General features: G+C 45.9%; 1 protein-coding gene across 1 annotated transcript in view; it reads left to right on the top strand.

Moving 5' to 3' along the window:
- The window catches only part of Parva (parvin alpha), a 152,417-nt gene extending 128,619 nt beyond the window's left edge, over positions 1 to 23,798 (top strand). The window contains exons 6-13 of the mRNA XM_042691446.1: positions 1,602 to 1,717; positions 6,403 to 6,461; positions 8,275 to 8,294; positions 9,291 to 9,352; positions 9,875 to 9,943; positions 11,987 to 12,088; positions 12,761 to 12,833; positions 21,655 to 23,798. Coding sequence (XP_042547380.1) covers positions 1,602 to 1,717; positions 6,403 to 6,461; positions 8,275 to 8,294; positions 9,291 to 9,352; positions 9,875 to 9,943; positions 11,987 to 12,088; positions 12,761 to 12,833; positions 21,655 to 21,731 — 578 coding nt within the window. The 3' untranslated portion in view covers positions 21,732 to 23,798. The remainder of the gene's footprint in view (positions 1 to 1,601; positions 1,718 to 6,402; positions 6,462 to 8,274; positions 8,295 to 9,290; positions 9,353 to 9,874; positions 9,944 to 11,986; positions 12,089 to 12,760; positions 12,834 to 21,654) is intronic.
- Positions 23,799 to 25,703: the final 1,905 nt, after the last annotated feature.

Genomic DNA, 25,703 nt, shown 5'->3' with positions numbered 1-25,703 from the left:
AATGTCTGAATCATTTCCTTTTCTGGTGATTTCTCAAAGCTTCTGCTTCCACAGACTTGTCAATCCAGGGAAGACAGAATGACACACTCATAATGAGTCCAGTGCATACTCGGGGCACAAATAGCTTTCTGGGTTTTTTCTTTTTTTTTTCACTTAAATGGCCCCTAAAGGGAAAAGCCATGTTGCTGATAGGGCTGTGGCACAGGTAAAGCCCCTGGCAAATCTTCCTTTTATGAGAAGAAAAAGGGAGAAATCTAGTGTGTTTTGATTGCCTAGGTGCCAGGTACTTTCATGTAAGTTATACTTTCTAAGTATCAGTCATTTCTGAGCACCTGCTTTGTTCCAGGAGCCCTGCCTTCATTGTCTCTGGAAATCCTTACAACCTAAATCTCATCATACCCATTTGTACAGTTGAACAGACTAAGGCTCAGAGGCTTCAAGTGGGCTGTCCTACCCAAGGTCAGAGCACCAGTGAGTAAGTGGCAGAATTACACAGTCACAATTCAAGCTTCATTGTGCCTGACATTAGGTATCAGCCTTTTTCTCCTTATCTACTGAGAAAACCACAAGCCAGGATAGCCCAGCCTTCTCCAGTGTAAATGGCTTAACATTCAGCACATGGCTTTGCAGCGCTAGAAACCTTTGGGGTCATACATACCAACTCTAAGCTGTTCCCTCGGGCATGGCCTATGCTGACCACTCATTTTTCTTTCTCAGGAAAGCAGCAAAGCACTTTGGGTGGCTCTTGTGCGTTCCTTCAGAGAGCTCAACCCCAAACAGAGGCCTAGGGCCCCCGACTCAGTGCCCATTTGTCCAATGTTGGTTAGAGGTAGTGTGAACAATCCAAAGCAGATAAGCTCACAGTATCTGAAGGGCAGGAACAGGGACACAGGGCTGGGGAGCAAGTAGCTGAACTCACACTGCATTGGCATCCTGAGTTAGAATAGAAACCCTGGGCTGGGACAGTGGCTCAGTGGTGGAGCGCATGCCTGGCATGCATGAGGCCCTGGGTTCAATTCCTTAGCACCACATAAGCAGAAAAAGTGGGAAGTGGCACTGTGGCTCAAGTGGTAGGCTCAAGCGCTAGCTTTGAGCTGAGGGACAGCACCCAGGCCCAGAGTTCAGGCCCCTGGAAATGACAAAAAAAAAAAAAAAAAAAGCAAACTAGCCAGGAGCCGGTGGCTAATGCCTGTAATCCTAGCTACTAAGGAGGCTGAGATCTGAGGATCATAGTTCAAAGCCAGCCCAGGCAGGAAAGTCTGTGAGACTCTTATCTCTAATAAACCACTAGAAAACCAGAAGTGGCACTGTGGCTCAAGCGGTACAGCGCTTGCCTTGAGCTGAAGAGCACAGGGACAGCGCCCAAGCCCAGAGTTCAAGCCCCACGACCGACAAAGGAAAAAAAAAAAATAGAAACCCTGCAGTAATAAGACCCAAAGAAGGGGCTCCAAGGGAGCTGGCTAGGAACTGAGAGGCCCATGGTGACTGAGGGACCTTCAGGGGGGACAAGGGGGCACTGAGTGGAGTACATTCTGACTATCTACTTACGTTGCCTAGGACCTAGAAGAAAATACTCTCATTTTTAAATCCTTCCATTTCAGCTGTTCACGCCAAGAGCCTGGTGGCCATCTTACACCTACTGGTTGCTCTGTCTCAGTATTTCCGGGCACCAATCCGACTTCCGGACCATGTTTCTATCCAGGTGGTTGTGGTCCAGGTAAGATGAACACCACAACAACCATATGCCTTTAAAGAGCTGTGGAAGCAACATGGCTCATGCCTGTAATCCTAGCTACTCATGAGGCTGAGATTGAGAATCATGATTCCAAGACAGCCCAGGCAACTTCTTGCCTTGAGATTCTTACCTCCAATTAATCACCAGAAAGCTCAAAAATGGAGCTGTGGTTCAAGTGGTAATGTACTAGCCTTGGATGGAAAAGGAGACCGTGCCCAGACCCTGAGTTCAAGCCTTAGGACCAGCACAAAAAAAGAAATCTGTGGAAGCAACATTCTTGTAAGAGTTAAAGCACATTGGGTATGTTGTTAGAAGAACTGACAGTACAGCTGGGTGGGTGCTGAGCCTGCTTGGCTGTGTGTTAGAAGTTACATGAGAAACATCAAATACATGTGGGCTTTTGCCTGCTAGATGGATAAAGGAATGGGGCAAGGGGAGTGTGCTAGTATATACAGTAGGGCTGTATGCGGTCTGTGCCTGGAGTTTACATGTTTTTGTTGGGAGATGGTAGAATGTAGATTTGGGGGTATATGTTATGTTTCTGAGGCATGTGTGGTAGGGCAGAAGAAAAGGTGTGTGTTCATGTTCACACATGTGTGCAGGGTGCCCAGAAAGCTATGGAGAAATGAGGTATTGGGGGAGGTAGCTGGGTGTGGGGGAAGGGGTGTATGCATGTGTGAGACCTCGCTGGCCATACCTGGATTGGAGGCACTGCTGCTCCTCACTCACCAGCCAACAAAGCCGGGACCTCAGGTCATCTTTTCCAGATGGTTGGATGGAATTTCCATTCACATATGGCTGTGTAATTTCCACAGTGAGGGGGTGCTCTCTCCCCACGACTATCGCACTCCGCTCCTAACCCCATTAAATACTCAAATACAATTTTGTTTTCCAACTTTATGCCCATTTAGCACAAGGTCATCGTTCTGTTTGTGTGCTTCTGTTCTTTTCCAAATAAACAGGCAGTGAAGGCAAACTCTCTGCACAAGCAGCTCCCTGGATACCTGAGGCTACCCAGGGTTCTGGAATAGACAACAAGAGGCCACTCTGCTATCCCTGAGTGAGGGAAAGGCTTGCAGGCTGGGAAACTTTGCCAGGTCAGGCCAGGCCAGTCTGCAGGATAAAAGAGCTTAGAAGCTGAGCTTTCAGGTATCAGAAGAAGATAAGCTAAGAATAATGGCCCTACCTGCCAGGAAGCAAGACTACAACTAGGAAGCAGAAGGCTATCAGCTAACCGTGCTAAGGTGCTAAGCCGTGAGTCAGACTCTAAAGTGCAGCGGACTGTCAGGTACTAATTGTGCTCATTTATTGAGCCTTTTATATGAGATAGGGTGCTTGGCATGTTGTATGTGCTGTAGATACACAGTACATTCTGGAGACAAGCATCTTCATGATGGACCAGGTCATCTCCACTGTGTTAATGATGGGTGAAGCCATCTTGTGTTTTTTGTAAGTACCATTGGGGGAAGGAGAAATGAATAGGTGAAGCACAGAGGATTGGGGACAGGCAGGAGGGCAGGGTGTGGGGGAGGGAACAATGAAACTATTTTGTACAATTCTACAGTGAGGGATATATTTGTCTAGAGTTATAAAATAATGTAGTGCATGAAGGGTCAGCTCTAACAAAAATCTGCGCTTTCAGAGGCTAGTGATTGGTCACTGCAAGTTCTGCAAGGTTATCCGTAATGGCTTGGGGGAAATCTCAGCATCTGTGAACCTACAACTACTCTAAAAAACATAGTCTACTAAATACCACGATTCCTGGAACAGTAAATGAAAGACTACATAATGAAAGACTACATAACTTTTTTTTCAGTACTGGGGTTTGAATTCAGGATCTGGTAGTCACTAGTCAGGTGCTCTACCACATGTGCTATTTCCCTAGCCATGTTTGCTTTGGTATTTTTCAGAAAGGGTCTGAATTTTTGTTCAGGATTTGCATAGGACTGTGATCCTATGTGAGATGATGGGGTCTTGTTAGTCCTTTTGCCCCGATTGGCCTTAAATTGCAATTCTGATTTCTGCCTTCCAAGTAGCTAATACATTCATTAATCATATTTATTTCAACTCATGGCTCAAACTTCCTAGGCAGACCTCCTGAACAATACCCCCAGCCTCTTTGCCATTAGTTATTTCAAGGTGGGGTCTCACGCTATGCTTGGGCTGGCTCAGGTTGCAGTCCTTCGACATGTGCTCCCCTACATCATTGGGGATAATGGGCAGGTGCCACTGCACCAGGCCATTATGTTTTCCCGTAGCTTGGGCAGTAAGCATGTACCGCCATGTCCATGGTTGAAATGGACCTTGAAGTCATGCGCTTCAACCTGAACACCAATCTCAGTCTCCCCAAGTAGCTGGGATGTCAGGCTTGTGCCAACATTCCTGGAAGACCTGAAAAATGTTTCAATTGTATAAACATGCTCTTGTTATATTCATATAACAAAAGAGGTATATATTTATATACACCTCTTCCATTGCTAGTGGAAATACTTTTATGCTCACTGACCTCTTGTACCTTCTCTTTTCTGACAATCCATTTCAATCCCTTATTCACTTATTTATTGAACATCTTTATTTTTCCTACCAGCTAGAATAAACAGTTCTAATGAAAATAGCAAAATATGGCTGTTAGAACACCTGTGGGCAAAAAATTATGACAAGGTTTGAGGCCTCCTATTTTGAAACAGCCTACATCTCAGGCCTTATTTTGAGCTTACTCATAGACCATTAGAAGGCTGTTGTAGGTTTCATTTCCTATAGGAAGTTAACATGAGGACATAGAAGAAGAGGATGTATTATACCAAGTAGCATCGCCCATGTCATAAGTTACAGAGTGATTTGTTTCATCAAGTGAACAGGTACAGAAGTTGGCCTCAGAAAGTTCCTGGATGAATTGTAGGAAGAACTCTCCAGTGGATAAATAATGAAGAGAGTCGAGATGATAAGCAAGGGCCTGTTTAATCCAGATTTCCTTTCCATTCTATCTATACAAAAGCACTTAATTCCACATGAACTGAAAGGTGAAGTTTTATGTCTGGAAATGGTCTTAGAAGACCAAGGTTCCACCAGCCCATGGGACACTGTGACATGTTACTAAACTCAATTCTGAAAAGGTCTATCATCTATCACCTGGTCACCTTTAAATATCTGTTTTTCCCTTTACTTTCTTTTTTAGCTTGATAGTTCATTCTTTGTGTAAACTGGTGAGACTGTTGGCTTTGTCTAGCTCTGCTTTCCCTTTGGTCAGAGAGTTTTGCAAGGACACTGCTGTCTGGGAATGTAAGAGGACATTTATGGAAGTTTTGATAGGAGGCTAAAGAAGGTGTGTCAGCTAAGCTCACAGGCCCTCTGCCCCTCTTTAACACCCACCTCAGCCTTGAAACCAACCTGCTCTGTGAATCCTGTATCCTGCCCAGACTGTCGTCCAGGTGGCCAGTGCTGGCTGTCTAAGCACCAGTTAGTGAATTTGCCTGCTGGTACCCATCAAAAAGCTCCCTAATGCTCCTTCGTTAGCCCCAAGGCCACACAGCAAAGGCACAACTCTCCAACCAGCACTCAGGGCTGCCTAGAGACTTAATACCTTCCTTCCAAAGGAATCACTGCTCAGATTTGTGCTGTCCTGATTCTGCATGTTGGCTGAGGGCATTCCTTCCTGCAGTGGACCCTCAGTGCCTAGCCACATCCTGGCTCTCCTGGAAGTTCCTACTTCAGGAACCACCCCACCCTCCACCACCAAAGGCTGCTTTTCTGGCCATCCATCTGAAAGGCCACACCCCCACCCTGCATCCAGCACTTCCACTTTGCACAGAGCAGCCACAGAATTATTGTCCGTAACACTTTTGAGAGTGAAAGGAACCTTTTAGTCATTAAGGTAAAGATAATCAGGCACAGCCCAGGACCATTCAGGGAACCATTCTCCCTTGCCTACTTCCTCCTACAGCTTTTACTCCTAAGTCCTCAGAAGCCTTAAAGCCAGGTCACATACTCCATAGTATCTGTTCTAACTCCAGTTCAGGGCCTCCTCTAGAGAAGGAATTGCTAGAAGAGGGTTGGGCAAGGGATGGATGCACAGCTGACTTGGCTGGGTGAGGCTCTCAAAATGCTCTTCATTTTTCTCAGGGTACCTATGTAAGATCCACACTAATTAATAAAAAGCTTCCAGTAAAAAAAAAAAAAAAAAAAAGTAAAACAAAGCAAAATGAGTTTAAAAAGAAAAAAAGAAAGTTGTGCCTCTGTCCGAATTCTCCAAGTTGGCCTCGGTTCTTCTATCCAGCAACTCTAGTTAAAAGTCTCAGCCTCCCTCCATGGCCCCAGCTGGAGGGCAGACACACCCTGGCCTTCATTTCCATTTGGTTTACTGTGTGTTACTCCGGGAGGCTCACAGTTTGCTTCCAGCAGAAAGTCTTCCAAGAAAAGAAAGATTCACCATCCAAGAGACAGCCTACTTGTTTGGACTAAACACTAATCGCACTGCTCCTAATGGTACAGTCCAGGCCCCCCAAACTCAGGGCCTCTGTTCCCTTCTAGGATTATCTTGTCTCTAGGAACATTTCTTAAAACGCCAGTAACTTTCTCAATGTCAGAAATGCTACTCATTTTTTTTGTTATTTTTCTGACGCATATTTTTGTCTTTTCTTTCCCAATTCTCCCTCCCTCCCCTATTTCAGAAACGAGAAGGAATCCTCCAGTCCCGGCAAATCCAAGAGGAAATAACTGGTAACACAGAGTATGTCAACACCATTGTTGCCAACGAGTCTGTAATGGAACACAGATGTTTCTCCGAAATTCACCCATTTGCTGATATTTAGCTTTCATTTATTGGGATTGCAGGAGGGATTAGACTACAGCCAATGATTATAGTTTAGCCTTTTCCATGCATTCAAAACATGCCTCTCAATGCTCAAGGTACAAACTTGGGTGGGGAAGTGGGGAAGGGGTATTAGCGGTGATTGAAAAATTCTAATTTTGTGGCACTCCAGGAAAAAAAAAAAGTCTGTGCCCAAAAAAGCCAACCAGCATGGAATCGTAGTGCCATAAACACAGGGTTGAATTTAAATTGTTAACCTTCACAAGGGTGCTTTTCTTCCTTTTTTTCTGAATCTAATTTATTTGGTCATGTGCCATGACCCAAAAATGTCCCCCACCACTTTTGAGTTGAGTTGTCTTTCAGGGGTTTGGTTTTGTTACTTACATTTGCTTTTAAAAATCAGAAAATCAGGACATGGGAAAGACTTGCCGTGAGGAACTGGAGCTTTGATCTTAAGCAGAAAGCGCGGGTTGGTGGAAGGCTTTGGGATCCTCAGCCTGGCCTTGATCCTGATCCCACATGAAGCTAAGCAAAGTTAGATTCTGGCCTCCCCTGTGCCCTGACTTTTCTGTCTGTCCCCCTTGAATAAGAGCAGTACACTGGAAAGAACAGGTACCTGTAAGTCTTGAGTATCTGAACCCTCTAACCTCAGTCTCCTCATCTGAGTGATGAGCCTTTTGCTAGCCTAGAGACATAATGGCCCTCCTTCCTGTCCTTCCTGGTCCTGGCTAACCCTCCCCTTGCAGGTCCTGTTCCATCTCTAGGAAGCTCTGTTACATTCTCCAGCATGGCCAACAGGAGTCCTGGGCTCTGCTTGTCTAGACTACATGGTGCATAAGGGCACCTAAAGCAGTGGTTATACACATAAGCTCTCAGAGCCCAGGGGTGATGGACACTCTAGCCTTGGTCTATCCTACAGAAAGTCCATGTCCATTAATCTTCCCAAGATACTAAGTATAGGTGATCCTTAGTGGGTGATAGGTATACATGTAGATAAACCAATATCATAAGAATCATGAGAACCAAAAACATTGAGAAAAAAAAAATGTTTTGAGCATTTACTTTATATACTAGGAATTAGGTAACTTCCCTCTAGATATTAAATGCTCATGACACCCACTGAAGTGCCTTGCCATTACTGTCCTCATTTTTGAGATAGAGAGATCTAGAGGCCAGAGAGGTTCCTCAGCTTGCTGGAAGTCACACAGGGGAAATAAGTCTCATTAGTAATTTGTCTCTGCTACTTAGACTTTGCTGTTTTTCAGCTGCCCGTGTGAGTCTAGCTCCTCCCCTTCTCTAAAAAAAACATCCTAGGTCAGTGGCAGGTGCAGCTGTATATCACAGGATGGGCATCAAGAGACAGCTGACCTTCCAGGTAGTTGTACACAACCACCAGGGCAGAAAACCTCTACACTGAAGGAGGGCATGCTGCTCTCTGTCCCGAGAAGCATGATGAACCAGTTAGAATCTTCAGCCCCCTAACATCAGTATTCTTTCGTAACTACAAGCCATAGAATGATTTATGACAAGAACAAACCCTGCAGGAATCACGAGGCTAGAGTTTGCATTAACACAGGTAATCTATGTAGCAACAGAGAAAAGAGGTAGTAACAATGTGAAGTCTCATCCAAGGCCAGGCTGGTGGCAAGGAGGGAGGGGCTGACTCTTCTCACAGGACTAGACTCCTGAGAGTTGGAGGGGAAAGTCACACTGCTGTCTTTCTTTCCTGCAGGGCTCTGTCGGGAAGGCATGGTGAGTTATTTGAGGCTGCAGCAGCTGCCTAGACGTGTGTCTGCTTCAGCCTGGGGATCCAGCTGGCTGGGTGGGAAGGACAGCTGACACTATCCCTCATTTGCTGGTCTGCACAAGCCTGGTCCTGCAGGACAGGCTTGCCCTGTGGGTATGGGAGAAACAGGAGGAGGCGTATGAGTGCTCTCGGAGACCAGGCTCTGCCCCTCACCTTCTTTCTTCCCTTATCCCTTTGGGCTTACTTATGGAGTCCATGAAGGTCAGAGATCCCCTTCCAGCAGTTTGGGCTTTGGTGGAGAAGGTCACAAACACTCCAGCCCCAGGTTGTAGCAAGAATCTACATGGGCATATGATGTGGCTATTCTTCTGTTATCTTGGTATTTACTGAGTATTCTTGTAAAATAGCCCACTATGGTGAAAACAAGGGACCTCGGTACAGCACAGAGTTTATAGAGCACACACCCTCGCCTTCCATCTACATGACAAACTAGTGCAAAGTCATCTTTCATGTGGCATTTTGTAGAAAGGGAAACTGAGGCACAAAGCACTTACAAAAAGTAGATCCCTCTGGAGGAGGCACTCACATTCTCTCAAGCATGCAGGGTCTCCATCTCTGTCTGTGTTTGTCTTGGCTATCTTGAGTTTGAAAATAAGGAGCTGAAATACTCTGATATTTGGATAGCATTCTCCTTCCAAAGAGTTTCAGAACACTAGAACCATGAGTGCACCCTGATTCTGTGACATAGGACTGAGCCCAGGACAGTTGCCTAGCAAAGTCCTCATATACAGCAGATCAGCTCAGTGGAGGACTGATCCCTGTAAGCAGGGTGAACACACAGAAAAAGGCCCAGAGGGTAGGAAGCAGCCCCAACTCAGCGAGATCCCAGACTGCAGAATACCCACCACTGCCTGCATCCCAGATATTTCCAGTGGGAGCCGGCGGTGGGGCTTCCCACCAGGACTGCGCTCTGTACCCCACATTCCTTCCTTCTCTCTTAGAACGTGATGCCTTCGACACCTTGTTTGACCACGCACCAGACAAACTCAATGTGGTGAAAAAGGTGGGTGTGAGGCCTCCGAGGGAGTGAGTGGGGGTGCTGTAGGGAAACCTGTCCTCCGGTTCAGTGTCATGACCTCACCTCTGCACACACAGGGCTCTCTTTGATGCCCATCTGTCTGTCTCTTCTGTAGGGCCTCATCCAGGTTTCGTACTTTGGGGTACCAGTCCCATCTTCCCTTTCAAAATGACTGCCAGCCCTCCCCGTTCATCACACAGATCTTCCCGTGGGTACAGTGGGGAGTTGTGTCATTAGCTGCACCAAAGAAGGAACTCGGGAATCATTTTATCCCCGAGCCATCTTGCTAGCTCCTTTCCCACCCTGCAAACTCCAGCCTCAGATGCCCTACCTGTCAGCCTGTTTCTCAGTCCTCTGTCACGTGCACTGCTAAGAACCTGTGCCTTTCCCTGTGGCTCCAGGGCCTTTCCACGGGCTGCCCACTCTCAGGGTGGAGTCCCAGGGGGGAATCCTGAGTGTGGCACAGATAGGAGTCTCCACTTCAATGTCCCTGTGTCTTTTTTGTAGACCCTCATCACCTTTGTGAACAAGCACCTGAATAAACTGAATCTGGAGGTCACAGAACTGGAAACCCAGGTGGGTGACAGCTGGAGAAAGGGTGGGAAGCAGGTGGTGGACAGGCAGTGGTCCACGTGCCCCACCCACTAGGCTAGGCTTTCCCACAAACCTGCAGCTTTCCAGGCTGAGGGGCAAAGCACGAGGTCTGTTCCGCTCAGCGGTCCTCAGGCCCTACTCAGGGTCGACCGCTTTGAGGAGGGCTGAGCCCATGAGTTCCAGCTAGTTAACGTGCAAAGTTCATTCAGCACCTGCTCTAGGCCCATGCTGCACCAGGCCCATGGTTCTTCTCTTCCTAGAGCAAGACCAAGAAGTCTGGACTCTTGTGAACAAACTATTGTTTGTTCCCACAAACATAGTGGCCCAGCCTTTGAAAGGTTCTAGAATATCAATCATACATACAACCATGGATCTGTTCTCAGGTCACCTCCATACCGGTATACAGACCCTCTCCAAAATGCTTTCACCCCAGGCCCCTGCTGGTGTACAAGTGGACAATGACCTACCCTGATTTCCTTGCACTTAGTCCACAAGCCTCTTTTCCCCTGAACCAAACCTCCCTGGCTCTACTGCCCAGCAAACCTAGGAAGTCAGGTTTGGATTTGCTTTCTTGTTTACCCAGATAAGAATAAAAGTAGTCATTTGTATTGACTGTCAAGTCAAGCAGGTCACAAATACTTTACTGGTTTAGTCTTCTCTATAATTCTATGGGGAAGAGAATGCTGTTAACATAACATCCCCATTTTACAGATAAGAAAAATGAGGTATAGAGAAGGTCGGAGTACCATAGCTAGTAAGTAGTATGACTGGAATTAGAAACCAGAGCCCACCTTTTTACAGCTGCCCTGGACCGCCTATCTAGCCATGAGCAAGTAATATTTGAGAAAGGAGAATGGTAGTCCCATATGATGCCACAGTTCTTTCTCTGTGCAAAAAGCAAAAGTTAGCAGGATGCTGGTGGCTCACACCTATAATCCTAGCTACTTGGGAAGCTGAAATGGAAGGATTTCAGGCAGGAAAGTCCATGAGACTCTTTTCTCCAATTAACCACAAAAAGTTGGAAGTAGAGGTGTGGCTCAAGTGGTAGTCTACTACCCTTGAGCAAAAATCTCAGGGACAGCGCCCTAGGCCCTGAGTCAAGCCCCCAGAACTCACACACACACACACAGCAAAAGTCATGGGTGTGGTGCTGCACACCTCTGCAGTCTCCCCACTCAGGAGGTTGAAGCAGGAGTTTGAGGCCATCCTTGGCTATACAGTGAAACTGTCTCAAAAAAAAAAAAAAAAAGCAGAGATCAGGGGATTGCAGTTAAAGATCAGCTGGGAATTAAAATTCAGGAGATTCCATCTTAGCCAATGGCTGGACACAACACAGTCCTGTCATCTTGGCCACACAGGGAAACACAAGGGAAACACAAAGTAGTAGGACCATAGCCCAAGCTGACCTGAAAACCCTACCGTGAAAATAGTCAACAATAACAACAACAATTTTAAAAATAAAAATCAGCTAGTGGTGTAGCTCAAGTAGTAGAATGCTAGCCTAGTAAACACAAGGCCTTGAGTTCACTCCTCAGTATCACCAAAAAGTATAACAAATGAAGGCCAAGTAGCTCTGGAAGCCTCCTCTTTTGCCTTGGATTTCACCTTGCACTCCCCAGCCCCGCTCTGACTGTGCCTCTTACCTCTGATGCTTCTGTAGGTGACTGTTCTGTCTCATACAGAGCAGCCACCACAGTACTTCCACTTCAGTCTCTCCGTGAGCCCCTCAATGGCCATGAGCCACACTTGCCCAACTCTGGTCCCCATGCCCATATTAGAAATTGGGGTGCACAGTCAATATTAAGCAATGATAGATCAGTTGGCAGCAGGCCTTGGACTTATGGACGAGATACTGAGAAAACTTGATAGCAGAGCTCCCTGACTTCGACCACTGACGCGCAGCCCTGCCAGCAGTCTTCCTGGGAGGTGGCTATTGGGTGGGAAGACATGGCAGATGAACCATCACCAACGGGGCTTGGCTCAGGACCAACAAACCATCATTTGCCTCTGGCTCTCGCTCTCTAGTTTGCAGATGGGGTGTACCTGGTGCTGCTCATGGGGCTCCTAGAGGGCTACTTTGTGCCCCTGCACAGCTTCTTCCTGACTCCAGATAGTTTTGAACAGAAGGTAAGTAAAAGGGGAATTGGGGGAAGCCCAGAACCCTCATCATGTACATTTGGGTGCAGGCTACCAAGGTAACCTCTGCCGGGTCAGCAGTGTTTGGAGGCAGGACTGACTGAAGCAGCTAAGCTGGGAAGGAGTGACTGACATACTCCTAAGCATCCAGAACAGCCCTTGTATTCACCAGCTGCCTAGCCTCCCCTCCTAGCTATGTGTTTCTATTGGTGCATGGCCAGTCTCATCTTCACAAGTAATAGGGAAGGTGGCTGCAGGGCTAGGTAGCCCTGTGGCACATGACCAACCTGGTTCTGACAACCTCCCCTATGTTACCGCATCCTGCTCACTAGACAGAGGTAGTTGGTTCTGAGTAGAGACCCTTCTCTGCCTCTTGATGTCTTGCCATCTGATCTTTTCAGATACATGCACAGATATACCCAGTTTTTAATGCAGGGACATGACAGGATGAGAAAAGGGCTGCTCTCGGAGCATTCTGAGATCAGCAAGCCCACCCTCTTCATGGTCTTCCCACTTCCATTCATGCTTGTCCTCAGATGAGCTCAGCATCCACCTTCTGGCTATAGTGCTGGGCTCTATAGTGCTGCACTGCCCAGGAACAGATCCCGAGGTCCCCACAGTCTGAGATTGAGCATAATACATACTCTGCATCTCTCCTGCCAGGTCTTAAATGTCTCCTTTGCCTTTGAGCTCATGCAAGATGGAGGACTGGAAAAGCCAAAACCACGGCCTGAAGGTATTGTGTCCTTCCCTGGGTGTGTAATGCTATGGTGAACGCTTCATTTGAGAATTTGGTTTGCAAAAACACTAGTCCCTCGGTATCCATGGAAGACTGGTTACAGAATGTTTAATTTCCCTACATAAAATAGTCATAGTACAGTAGACTATTGTATTCGTGAGTACACAGTTCCAAGAGATGTCATCGAGTAAAAACATGGCTGCTCAGGAGGCCTAGAACTCGACAGTGTACTGTGGATACTGGATTCGTTTTTCCTCTAATGCCACCCAACTGCTGCTAGGTGTGCCACCTTTCAACAAATCTAAAATTTTCACTTTATCACTTAAATTAAGCACAGTCACATTTGCCTTGCTTTGGTGGGGTTGCCATTTGCTTCGGGGTAAGGCAGAGCTTCACAAAATGAAAGGCAGGAAAACAGATCACACACAACATAAACCCCACTGAAGATAATGTGGGACTGACTGGGAGCTTCTCCACATCTCCTGAGCAGCATAATGAGTACACAGGAATTACGTGGGTTTTGTTTCAAATTTTATTTATTTGACCATGTTTGGTCAAAAACATATGACTAAATCCTCAACGAAGGCGGGTTTACATCACTTAACATGGCCTACATCACTTAACATTGATGCCGTATGACTCGTTATATGTATACATATATGTTATGTCCATACATGCTCAGTGCTTTTGCAGTTCTTTGGGGTTTTTGTTTTGGTCGGTCATAGAGCTTGAACTCAGAGCATGGGCGCTGTCCCTAAGCTTCTTTTTGTTCAAGGCTAGCACTCTACCACTTTGAGCCACAGCTCTACTTCTGGTTTTCTGGTGGTTAATTGGAGATAAGAGTCTCATCAACTTTCTTACCCGGGCTGGCTTCAAACTGTGATCCTCAGATCTCAGCCTCCTGAATAGCTAGGATTAGAGGCATGAGCCACCAGTACCTGGTTTTGAATATCTTTATTATCTGTAAGGAGTTGTACAAAGGGGTTTCAATGCAATGTGTCAGTTTATGAGTATAGTGCATCTTGATTTGTTTCGGCGCTTCTGTCCTTCTGAATATTTTTGAGCTGCATTGAGTTGGAATCCATGAATGCAGAATCAGTGGGCATGGAGGGCGGGCTGACTGGATAAGACTAGGAAAATGCAAATGCTCAGGGCACCCTCCTGTGCCCACACTTGGCCATGTGTGAGTAGGAGGCATGTTTCTCTCAGTCACCTTCTTAGTATAGACATTTATTTTCTGCCTTGCACTGCGGCAACATTCCATTGTACCAGCATTGGCAAGTCCATGTTGTATTGTAGATAATATCTGTCACACTGGAACTCTGAGAAGGCTGGTCAGGGGTCCTCATGCTGGTATTTTATGGGTCATTTAGAGGGAGGGGCTGCCTCTGCTCTCAGTACGCAGTAGGTCAGGTACCGGTGCAGCCAAGCTGAGTCCCTGCAGATATTGATGCACCAAGAGGGTAAGACTGTGCCTGCCCTCAAGTCTCCCACTGCCAACTAGGGAAGAGGAGAGACACACCGGTCACCCAGGATGGTTGCAGTCACAGCTAGGCGATGGCATGCCTAAGAGAGCGTGGGGATAGAGGGTGCCATTCTTCTGTCTGGGTACCCTAGGGAACAGGCGAGTGAAGATGGTAAAGGGTAGGATAAATCGAAAGGATCAAGAAGGCCTGGTGTGGATATTAGTATGTGTTAGTGAGCCAAAGTTCCACCTGGGGAATGGATTCTAGTTAGGCATAAGGTGAACCTTGTATTCTTTCATTTCCACCAAGGCCTCAATCACCTCTAATTGAGGACCTCTAGCATGGCTGTTGTCCCCCTGGGGCTTTCTTCCTGGAAAGGCCACTCTTGCCATCTTGATACCATTCACAGTGGACTCCTAGTGTCTCCTGGGCAGACCACGCATACTTATTTCTGGGTAGGAGACACAGCAGAGTTTGGGGCCTCCTTCCCGCTGTGGCATTCATGAACTTCTTCAAGCGAAACCTGCCCACAGATCCAGATGTGCCTTCCGATCATTTGGATGCTCAGGCATCAGTTTCCCTTGGGGCAGATGATTTTCCTAGTGTCATCTATAAGAACATTTCAGTGTACAGATGACATTTCGTGAGCAATTATTGAACTGCTTAATATGAAACTTCCCGAGCAGTGTGAGTGGAAAATCACATCTGTTTTGTTTGTTGTTGCACTGGGCATTGTGCCCGGGCTGAAAATTTCCAGTGCGTAAAGGAGAACTGAAATGGTGCTTTGTGAAACTACTTAGTGAGAAGCGCGTCCCAGCCTTCCCTCCGGGTCCTGTGCAATCTCGTAGTAAATGCCAGAGGCTTTATGGGTGATTCTTTGAGGATGTCTCCAAGTCAGATTGGCTGTGGTGGAAGCATTTTTCATAGCAAAATGTTTTTAAGGTCAAGAAACTTCATTCTGTGCTAAGCAGCTTGACCTTGGAGATCTCTTAGACCTTGAAATCCCTTAAGAATTTGGATTCTGAGAGTCAGATGATCCCAGGTGCATGATCTTTCACTGCTCTGACTGCTATAAGCCAAGAATGAATATCACGTTCACGACTAGTACAACAGTTGAATGCAAGGCTGTTGTTTTGTGTTTATTTTTTTGTGCTGGTACTAGGGCTTGAACTCAGGGCCTCACATTCTTGTGTGGCTTTTTAACCCAAGGCCGGCGCTGTTTAACATTTGAGCCACATCTCTTCTGGCTTTTTGTTGCTCAATTGAAACTAGGAGTCTCTTGGATTTGTCTGGCCAGACAGGCTCCAAACATCAGTCCTTGGGTCTTCTGAGTAACTAGGATTGCAGGCGTGAGGCACTGTGCCCAGCTTGAGCTGTTGGCTTTTCATTTGGGGCTAACCATCTTCACATGCCTCCCTCATTCTCATTCTCACAATTGAAGTAAATTGACCATCAAATATAGTTAGGACCTGTGCTATGAGAGCTGGCAGGGACTCAGAAGAAATCTAGTCCATGTAGGATTGAAGTATGTAGGGCACTTAGTAAACTGTTAAATAACTGCAGTATAAGGCAGTGGGTTGGGACCAGACTGTGGTGAACAAAACTGGAGAACAACCAGGCTAGGACAGCAGCTCAGGTCCAGAGATCAGGTCACCTGGAGAAGGACTTAGACCATGGCTGTACACTATGCAGAAATCGTGTACAGAAGCCAACAAGGACAAAAGCTTTGAAGTCTAACATTACAGGTGTTAGCGAAGGTATAGAACAGCAGAAGCTGCTGCTGAGAGGTAAATTGGTACAGCTTCTTTGGAAAACAGTCCTTATCTAATATAGCATGTAGTAAGCAAAAAGATTCCCCCCCCAACACACACACACACAAAATAAAAACAACAATCCACTCATTCTTGGGATCTATTTGTATTCCCTTACATGGCAAGAAACATGGTGATCTTAAGTTTATGATCTTGAGATGAGAGATTATCCTAGATTATCTAAGCAGACCCTATATAATCACAAGAGTCCTTATAAGGGGTAGAGGAAGTGTCAGCCATGTAGCCTGAGAAAGGCTCACTCAGCTCTTACTGGCTGTGAAGACAGGAGCAGGCTATGAGCCAAAGAATGCAGAGGCAGCCCTGAGAAGCCAGAAAGTCACATTCGAAGAATTCTTCATTAGAGCCCCAAAAGGAATACAACTAAGCTGTTACCTTGATTTTTTTCCCCCCAGAGACTCCTTTTAGGCTTTGGACCTCTAGAACTGAGATATTAATCTGTGTTGCATTGGGTCCCTGTGTCTCACGCCTGTAATCCTAGCTATTCAGGAGGCTGAGATCTGAGGATTGGGGTTTGAAAACAGCCCAGGCAAGAAAGGCTAAATCAAAAATGGAGCTGTGTCTCAAAGCAGTAGAGTGCTAGCCTCAAGCAAAAAGAGTTCAGGGACAGTGCCCAGGCCCTGAGTTCAAACTCTATGACCAACAAAATCTGTGTTTCTCTGGACCACCAAATTTTGTGATCCTTTTTTTTTTTTTTTTTTTTTTTGTCAGTTGTGGGGCTTAAACTCTGGGTCTGGATGCAGTCCCTGAGGTCTTCAGCTCAAGGCTAGCGCTCCACCTTTTAAGCCACAGCACCACTTCTGGTTTTCTGGTGCTTTATTGGAGAGTCTCAGGGACTTTCCTGCCCCAGCTGGCTTTGAACTGTGATCCTCAGATCTCAGCCTCCTGAGTAGCTAGGATTACAGGAGTGAGCCACTGGTGCCTGGCCTGTGATCATTTCTTATAGCAGCAATGGGGAGCTGTGCACCCATGAACCCACAATTGCATTCATAGGTACATGTGTTCATACTCCAGGAGAAAATTCCAAAAATACCTTCAATAGACACCCCCCCCTGGAATATTCCCATTGGTGGGATTATAACTTGGTATACACATGGAACACAGCATGGAGGTGCCTCAGAATATTAAAAATAGAACTACTGTGAAATCCTGCAATCCTACTGCTGGGTATAAGCCAAAAAAAATGAAATCAATCTGTCAAAGAGATACCTGTATACTCCTCCCCACCCCACTCCCCGCATGTTCACTATTTTCAACAGCCAAGAAATGAAACTACATAAGTGACCATCAGTGGAAGAATAAAGAAAATGTGATACATATACACTATGGAATACTATTCAGCCATAAAAAAGATTAAACACTTATCTATGGCAACATGGGTAGATTTAGATGACATCATGTTAAGTGAAGCCAGATACATGACCTTGCCAATATGTTAAACCTCCAAAAGTTCATCTCATAACCACCATTCTAGTCTTGATTTATATGAGAAACTAATGAGACCAGAGTGGAGGAGGAGGTGGGGAGAGGCCAGCCATTGGATACAAATTATGGTCAGACAGGAGGAATAAGTTCTCTTGTTCTATTGCACAGCGAATGTAGTTACCACAAGTATGTGTATTTCAAAATAACCCAGAGATTTCCAATTTCTCACCACAAAGAAATTATCAATGTTTCAGGTGATGGCTATGTTGATTACCCTGATTTGAACATTGTGCAACATATCCATGAATGAAAAAGCCATCCTGTATTTCATAGATGTGTATGATTCTTGTGTCCATGTCTTTTAGCAAGAAAAAAATGCCCATAATACCTTAATGTATTTGAAAAGCATTTATAATTGAGACTCACTGATTCCAGTGAGCAGTGACTCCTTTCCTTGTCCAGAGGCTGTATCCTGAGTGCCTGTATCTGACATGTCTCCTCACTCCTAGCCTGCCAGACAGCCTCTGCTGGTGGGCTCTGCCCTGGAATTTCCCAGTGCCATCTACTCCCAAACAAGGGCCCTGGGCCAGTGCATACAGGCAATCAGCAGTACTGTGATTAGCATCGCTAATCACACAATTTATTAGGCCAAGGCTTGAAGCAGGCTCTGTTTATGTAGTGTGGAGTCATAGTGCATTCCTAGGAACCCACAGCCCTCTCTAGTGGTCTGCCAGTCTGTCCATAACTACCTGGGTGGTCAGCCACTTTTCTTTGTTTTTTGTTTTGTTTGTGCTAGTCCTAGGGCTTGAACTCAAGGCCTAGGCACTGTCTCTGAGATTTTTTTTTTTTTCTCAAGGCTAACACTCTTATGACTTGAGCCACAGGTCCACTTCCAGCTTTTTGATAGTTTATTAGAGCAAAGAGTCTAATGGACTTTCCTGCCTGGGCTGGCTTTGAACTTCAATCCTCAGATCTCAGCCTCCTGAGTGGCTAGGCATGAGCCACCAGCACCCAGCCAATTGGCTTTCTTGGTAAGAACAAATGGTACACAGTATCTCTTGACCACAATGGTGGTGATGACGAAGAACAACTCAGACTCCCTAAGAAGGCCTAATATTCATGAATGGTGACGCCTAGAGTTGTACTGATAGCTGCTCTGTTATTAGCAAAGATGAGAAAACTACTATTTAAGGGACCATTCATATGTTCCCAGTGTTTTTCATGATGATATTACTGCTCACTAAGCATAGTAGGGCATGCTGGTAATCCTAGCACTCTACTAAGGCAGGAACAACTTGAGTTCAAGGCTAGCCTGGACAACATAGCAAGACTCTGTCCAAAGAAATAAGTTATCCAACTTCACCAGTGAGAAAGCTGGTTCAGAGAAGCTAATTGACTACCAATATTACACAACTATAGTGAAGATGGGCTTTGAAACTTAATGGGCATTAAAATTAGATAAAGTGGTTATTCATGTATCTCTTGGTACTTTGGGAGGTCTGTGCATGGTAAGCGTTACAGCAATTGAGCTCTCTGCTGAAGCCACAGAGGCCCAAGGCAGATGCAGACACTAATCAAATCATAGAAACGCAGGTTACTTAGAACTGCAGCCAGTGCTACAAAGGTAGCACTTGGGGGCTCTGAGAACACACTTCCCTCCCCCCCCACCTCCCACCCCCAGACATACACAGACCCAGACCCAAGTCTGAAGAAAAACCAGGGCCACCTCTAGGGAAAAAGCCATGTAGACATTGCAACAGTAGAGCAGGGCCTTGACAGCCACCGGGAGGCAGTGACAGAAAGCAGTGTGGCCCTGATGTATAGGGGACAGGTGTGGCATGAAATGAAACTGGAGAGTAGGCTGGGCCATGCAAAGCCATGGCCGAGAATTGGGGGGCTGGGGGGGGCAGAGGGGAAGCTACCTTAAGTGAAGTGGCTGTGAGGTACATAGCTCCAAGGGGCTCCAGTTTACATTACAGTCTATGGTAATAGATTTGTGTAGTTCACAGCCAAACCTAGATGTCTAATGGTCTGTTTACAGCAAGTAGAATGAATTGGCAAAGGCAAGAGGAGACCAGTTAGGAGCCTGCTGCTGTGGCCCCAGAACCACGCTGCCTTCCCTTCCATGCTCACTCCCTTGGTGGGCTCTCCATTCCCCCATTTGCCTTCCTAGTAATTCCTCCTTAGAGTAGCCCCCTTTGTCAGACTTAACTTGAAACCTAAGAAACACTCAGCTGATGTCAAAGAGAGGACAAGAACCAGCCAGAAAGCATGGGACTACAGCTGGTAGAAGGCAATTAAGAATAGGATTCAGCTCAGCACAGTAGGGCAAAGCCCTCAGCCTGGACCCTCAGAAAAGGCTCAGAAGTATGTACAAACCAGCATGGGAACACAACGGGAAGCTGTGCCAGCCAGGCCTCTAGGGAGGTCCCTGGGAGCTGGTACCAACCAGGATGAACCAGACAGAGAAGAGATGAGGGAGTCATGGAGGTAGAGCCTAAGAAGGCTCCCAGCCCAACACCCTCAGCTTATAACACCACCAGTGTTTGTCTTCACAGCACAGAGCCTGGGCCTTAGTGCCTCTGGCTGTGGCAGCCACAACCACAAGAGAAGCAAGGCTTGGGAACCACCTTGTAGTCTGCAAAGGAGTCCAGGCCTTCCACTCTGCTTGGCCTTCAAGCTCTGGTCCTATAGACCAGAGCCCAGCCTGCTTTCCCCATGGCTCCATGATCTCTCCCACTTTTGAATCCCAGATAAGCTGTTATCTTGTCTTATATTGTTCATCTCCTGCATGGCTATGCTTCTCATCATTTGTATTGTGCAAACATTACAGTCAGAAAGATACCTAAGACAAATCACCAGACACCCTCACACCAGCACTACCTAAGTCAAGGACAAGAGTAATGGCAGCTTCCAGGGGCTGCCCCCAACCCGCCCTGTGCCCTTTCTGAACACATCCCTCAGCCCTCCCTAACGGTGACCACTGCCCTGACTTTCATAATCATCAGGGGTTTGGCTTTTTTTTTTCTTTTGTTCCTGCTTTCCCTTAGTTTTACTACCTAAGCATGCATTCCAAAAAAGTAGACAGAGTTTTTTTTGTTTGTTTACTTTAGTCTTCAAAGGATGGCTAGAGGAAGGAATAGAGGCATGAAATCAGAGAAAGCCCTTGCGTTGAGAGGAGGGTGGGGGAGCTCGAAGAGATTAGAGGAGCAGTCAAAGACGACGGTGGACAGACACATAAATGAAGAGAAGGGACGGAAGGAGTATATACAAACATTGAGAGTGGGCATGTCCAACTTCTAGCGTACTCCTAGCATAACCCAAACTCCACAATGTAAAATTCCAAACCTTTAAGGACCCAGCCCCAACCCCATCTTTGCCTCACATGCACGGGCATGTACACACGCATACACACATACACCACACCTCTCCAGTCTTAAACTATTTCTGACTCTCAGGAAGAGCTGGCTTTAGCAAGACACAGTCAACCCTTCCCCTGGTCCCTGCCCCCTTCCATCATTTCACATCCTCATTCATATCCACCTTCTCCAAGAAGACAAGAAAGAACTGTTACTCAGAGGCTCAGAACTTAGATGAACCCACTTGAAAATACATCCCAACTTCCACTCAATGCCTCACACCACCTGCCTGCTCTATCCGTAATGAGAAGCCGACTTCCTGAATCCTCCCTGGCAAGTGCCTCCTATCTGCCTGGTGGGAGGGGGGAGGGGGAGGGGGCAGGGGGGGAATCCTATGTCCTCTGGGAGCATCTCCTTTGCATACAGTTGGCACAGTGATGAAGGGCAGAGGCAGGGGGAGAAAGGCCCCAGAAACAGATGTGAAGCTTGTGTGTGGTAGGGCATGCTTTATTTCATTGGGAGATGAGACCCTGCAAACTCCCACCTCTCCCCTATACACTCTCCCCTCACCTGCTCTCAATTCTTGCTGCATATCCATGCCACCATCTACAGCTGGTGGCCATAAGCCAACCCAGGGTCCTGCTGGGCATGAGGATGAGCAACAGAGGGAAGGGAGACAATAAATAACTCTGGAACAGGTATCCCCTCTCAGGTAGCTGGTGCTTTGCTTTCTCTGCAGATATCGTCAACTGTGACCTGAAGTCCACGCTGCGAGTGCTGTATAACCTCTTTACCAAGTACCGGAACGTGGAATGAGAGGCAAGGCCTCCCACCACCCAGCAGCCCCCACTGATGGCAGACTGGACCAGCTTCCGGGGACCGCCTCACCTTGCTTGTACCTGTCTCCTACTCTGTGCTCCCCCCACAAGCCCAGTGTCTGTCCAGAGATAGTGGAAATTGAGGACAGGAAGGAGATGACCAGTAACTCAGTGGGCTGATCTATCACCTTCTAGGCCCTGGAGACTCACCCGACCGTGAAGGGAAAGGTGCCAGTCCAGCTTTCCCTCTGCATGCCTTGGGAATAGTGTAGGCCCAGAGTTCCCAGAAGATGCCCATGGAGACCACAAGCTGCCATTGATGGAAACCAAAGATGCCACCCTCCTAAGTGCCCTCCTGTGCTCCAGCTCTTTAATCCTGATTCCAGGGAAGTAAATATTCCCTTCTCCTTTGCACATGAGGAAACTGAGGCTCAAAGGTTAAGTGACCTGCTAGTTGTTGGTATTTTTCTTCTCTGCTCCCTATTTTGTTTTGTTTTTAGACAGAATGTTGCTCTAGCCCAGGTTAGCCTCAAAACTTCATAACTTCATGCCTCAGTCTCCCAGGTGCTAGGATTACAGGCATGAACTGCCAACACTCAGCTGGTTTTTCTTCTTTGAACAGCCTATTTGTTAATAACTTGTCAATTACATCCCGTTCTTAGCACACCTAAAGAGTGTGCGTGCGCGCGCTCGCGTGCATGAGCATACACACACAAATATCACCTGTGCACACCCTCATCCTCAAAGAAGACAGGAAGCACTGATCTCGGGGCAGGGGCAGGCTAGGTCAGGGCTTGGTGATTCATGCTGAAATTGGCTAGTTGAATTTATCCCAATTAATAGTGTGTGTGTGGCAGGAGTCATGTCTCTCAAACCCTTTGTGCAAATGAAAATTACTCTTAATTCCTTCAGATTTATAATAACCCCATACTCTGGTTTGAGGGTGACATTTGGGAAGGATTCTGTTTAGAATTAATGGAGTAGCACATTTTGCAGCCTTTTTGCTTGATTGCATGTAATGGAAATGCCCTATATTTTCCTGCAAAATAAGTACTCAATTCATTATCGTTAGGCAAATGTACAATATACTCAGGCACTGCAGAGAGCTGGGCACGGGCCCCTGTGAGTCTCGCTTGGGAAGTAGGGCTCTTCAACAGAGACCCTTGAACTTTAAAGAAAGGAACTCCTTTTTGCTTTCTAATTGATCATTTAGACCATTCTGGTGAAGTCTGCCCACATGCAATTACCAGCTAATTCAGGCGAGGAAAAATGTAAGTCATTTAGACCAAAGCTGAACAGTTTCCTTGCGTGGGTGACTCAAGGGCTTGTGGTTACTTGTATCTTCTTTCTGTGAACCCCACTTAGAGTTCTATTTGTGCATGGCTGTCAGGTCCTATAGGAAAAGAAGGGGTATTGGGTTGGGGGCGGGGACACAAAAGAGCTGGGGGAACAAGACATGGGGATAATATCTAGGGGATACCCTGAGAGACAGAGAGGTAAGGTTTATGGTACTTAACACTTACGCCCTTAAAATGCTCAAGGCCTTGGGATTATCACTTGCGCTCATGTTGTATCTTTATTCTACAAGTTTCATACATGTACCAGAGAGACACCAGCCTGTGTAGCTTTCTCCAGGAGGACATGGCTGTGTTGCCACAACTTGGGCCTATTATACTAAGCCCATATCTGCTTTGAGGAATTCATCAGTGTTCCTATACCACCTAGTCCGGCCTCTCACCACTCCTAAGACATTCCTTTAGCCTACTCTTTTCTATGCTGTAACTCAGAATCCAGAACATTTACATACATGCCACCTTTCCTTGGATATTTTATACTAATTATTTCTCAGCATAATGAGCATTTAAGGTATAAAGGGCAGCATATTGTCTCCTGTTTATATATAAGAATACAGTTCTTTTTTACATAATTAATGAAATACCCTGTTTTTATTAGGAAACACTAAACTGTGTACAGTTCCTATTTCTGTCTTCTAGCAAATCAATACACTAATGGTTTTGGTCTCCTAAAGCAGAATGAAATAGGAGGAATGTGTTCATTTAAACCAGCTTTGTGTGAATTTTGTCTCTTTTTTTGTGATTTATCTCTGGTGTCACTTTTCTCTGGTGTTTAAAATGAAAATGAGATACTTGGGTTTTTTTTAAATAACGTCTAATAATAAGAAAATTGTGTTTCAGGATTAAGATCTTTACAGTACAGCCCTCTTGTCTCCCCAAGATGTTTCTCATTGGATTCTGGACCTTTTATTGATAAGTGACTGTGAATTTGAAGGTGGAAAGAGGCATCCTAATCATAAATAAGCCAAACTTAGCTTTCATGTCTGAAAAAGAAAAAACTGAACTAAGACTCAAGTCTCAGGCTAGGGTTAGCTTGGTGGCAAAGCGCTTGCCTAAATGCTTAAGGCCCTTGGCTCAATCCCCAGTGCTACCAAAAAAAAGAAGAGAATCAAGTCTCTGTAAGATCACCAAGTAGTTTTTTTCCACTATTCTAAATTTAAATCCATTGTTATTTGTAATAGTGAATATATAAATAGTATAACAAAGCATGAATGGATGTCTAATGAAAGCCCTATCTCTCCCAATCTCTCTCTCTGTTCCTTCACCCCACCCCTATCTGCTTGACCATTTCAAGCAGATTCGTTAGACAGAACCTAAATGTACTAAAATCTTTAGGTTTAAAAAAATATTAATAGCCCATTATACATAGTCATACACATTGCTTTTAAAATGTTTTAAAATGAGAATCCACTATACATCTCTAGTCTGCTTGAGGTAGGGAAGAAAAGACCTACCCAAAGGGGGAAAAGCTTTCTCCATAGTGAGATACAGGGGCAGGGTGGGAAGCTGGGAACATCTGATCAAAGGCATCCATCCTCGTATGCCTTAAACTGATTTTTTTGTCTTCTTTGGAACATCATAGTACATTGTTATGGGGATTGAACTCAGAGCTTTGTGCATGCTAGCGTGAACTCAAAATGCTGAGCTACACCCCCCCAGCCCAGTTGATGAATGTGATTTAAGATTTCATTTTTACATCTTACTAGCTTAATGCATTGCAATCAGCTACCAAAAAAAAAAAAAGTGCTATAAAGGTTGCTGAGTACCCTACATAAGTACAGAGTCCACATTCCCAAAGTCTGGGACAAGGTTTCTTTATGAGCACTTCATCAATGTCTTGAGTTGGATGCAGTTTTCAAGGGCTGCCATCAGGAGTCTAATTATGAATTACTCTTAGCTTCATCATTATCAGTCTATTCTGTTGTGGGTTGCTTGGTTAACCTGCAGCATATATCAAAGCTTATTTGCATCAACAGTATTCTGGGGCTATAATTTTCCAATAACTAGACTCTCCAACATGTATACATCGTGGCTCCCATGTGAATCATCTATACCACTGTTAGAGCAAATGTATACATAGCTACTCCCCCAAATTAGTACTAATTTATTTTTCCACTGGAAAATGAGACCAGATGGAGTCAAGAGGTCAAACAGTTTTTGCCCTGCCTATTATGGGGTGGGTCCAAAATAAACTGAGACTCATTTCCTTTCATACAGCCTCACCTCGAGTGTCTTACTTGTGCAGTACCTAGTCATGCAAAAGAGCTAAATCCTGACACCTTCACCAGTCCTGACATTGCACAGACTTCCTCATCACACTCACTTAGATCTATTGGAAAATCCAACAGAGTTGTCCAGATCCCAAGTGCAAGAGAACTGCTCTGGGACACAGTCTGGGTGGCAGGTTGACTCACTCACTAAGGGACCTACCTACCTCTACACACCAGCTTCCTAAATACTTTCAGATGCAGCCCTTAATGAAAGGAAGTCAGTAAGAGCTGCTACAAGCACTAACTTCCTGCTTCTTGCTTGCTTCTCAAGGAAAAAAGAAAGGTAAGCCAGGCTAGCTGCAAATTCTTATGTCCCTAGCCGCCTTGGTTTGATAGCATATATGG

This window comes from Dipodomys spectabilis, unplaced genomic scaffold (genome assembly GCF_019054845.1).
Source record: "Dipodomys spectabilis isolate Male_0828 unplaced genomic scaffold, ASM1905484v1 ptg000145l, whole genome shotgun sequence".
In the NCBI taxonomy this organism is placed as follows: Eukaryota; Metazoa; Chordata; class Mammalia; order Rodentia; family Heteromyidae; genus Dipodomys; species Dipodomys spectabilis.
The sequence above is the reverse complement of the archived record's forward strand: the minus strand, read 5'-3'. Positions and strand labels throughout refer to the sequence as shown.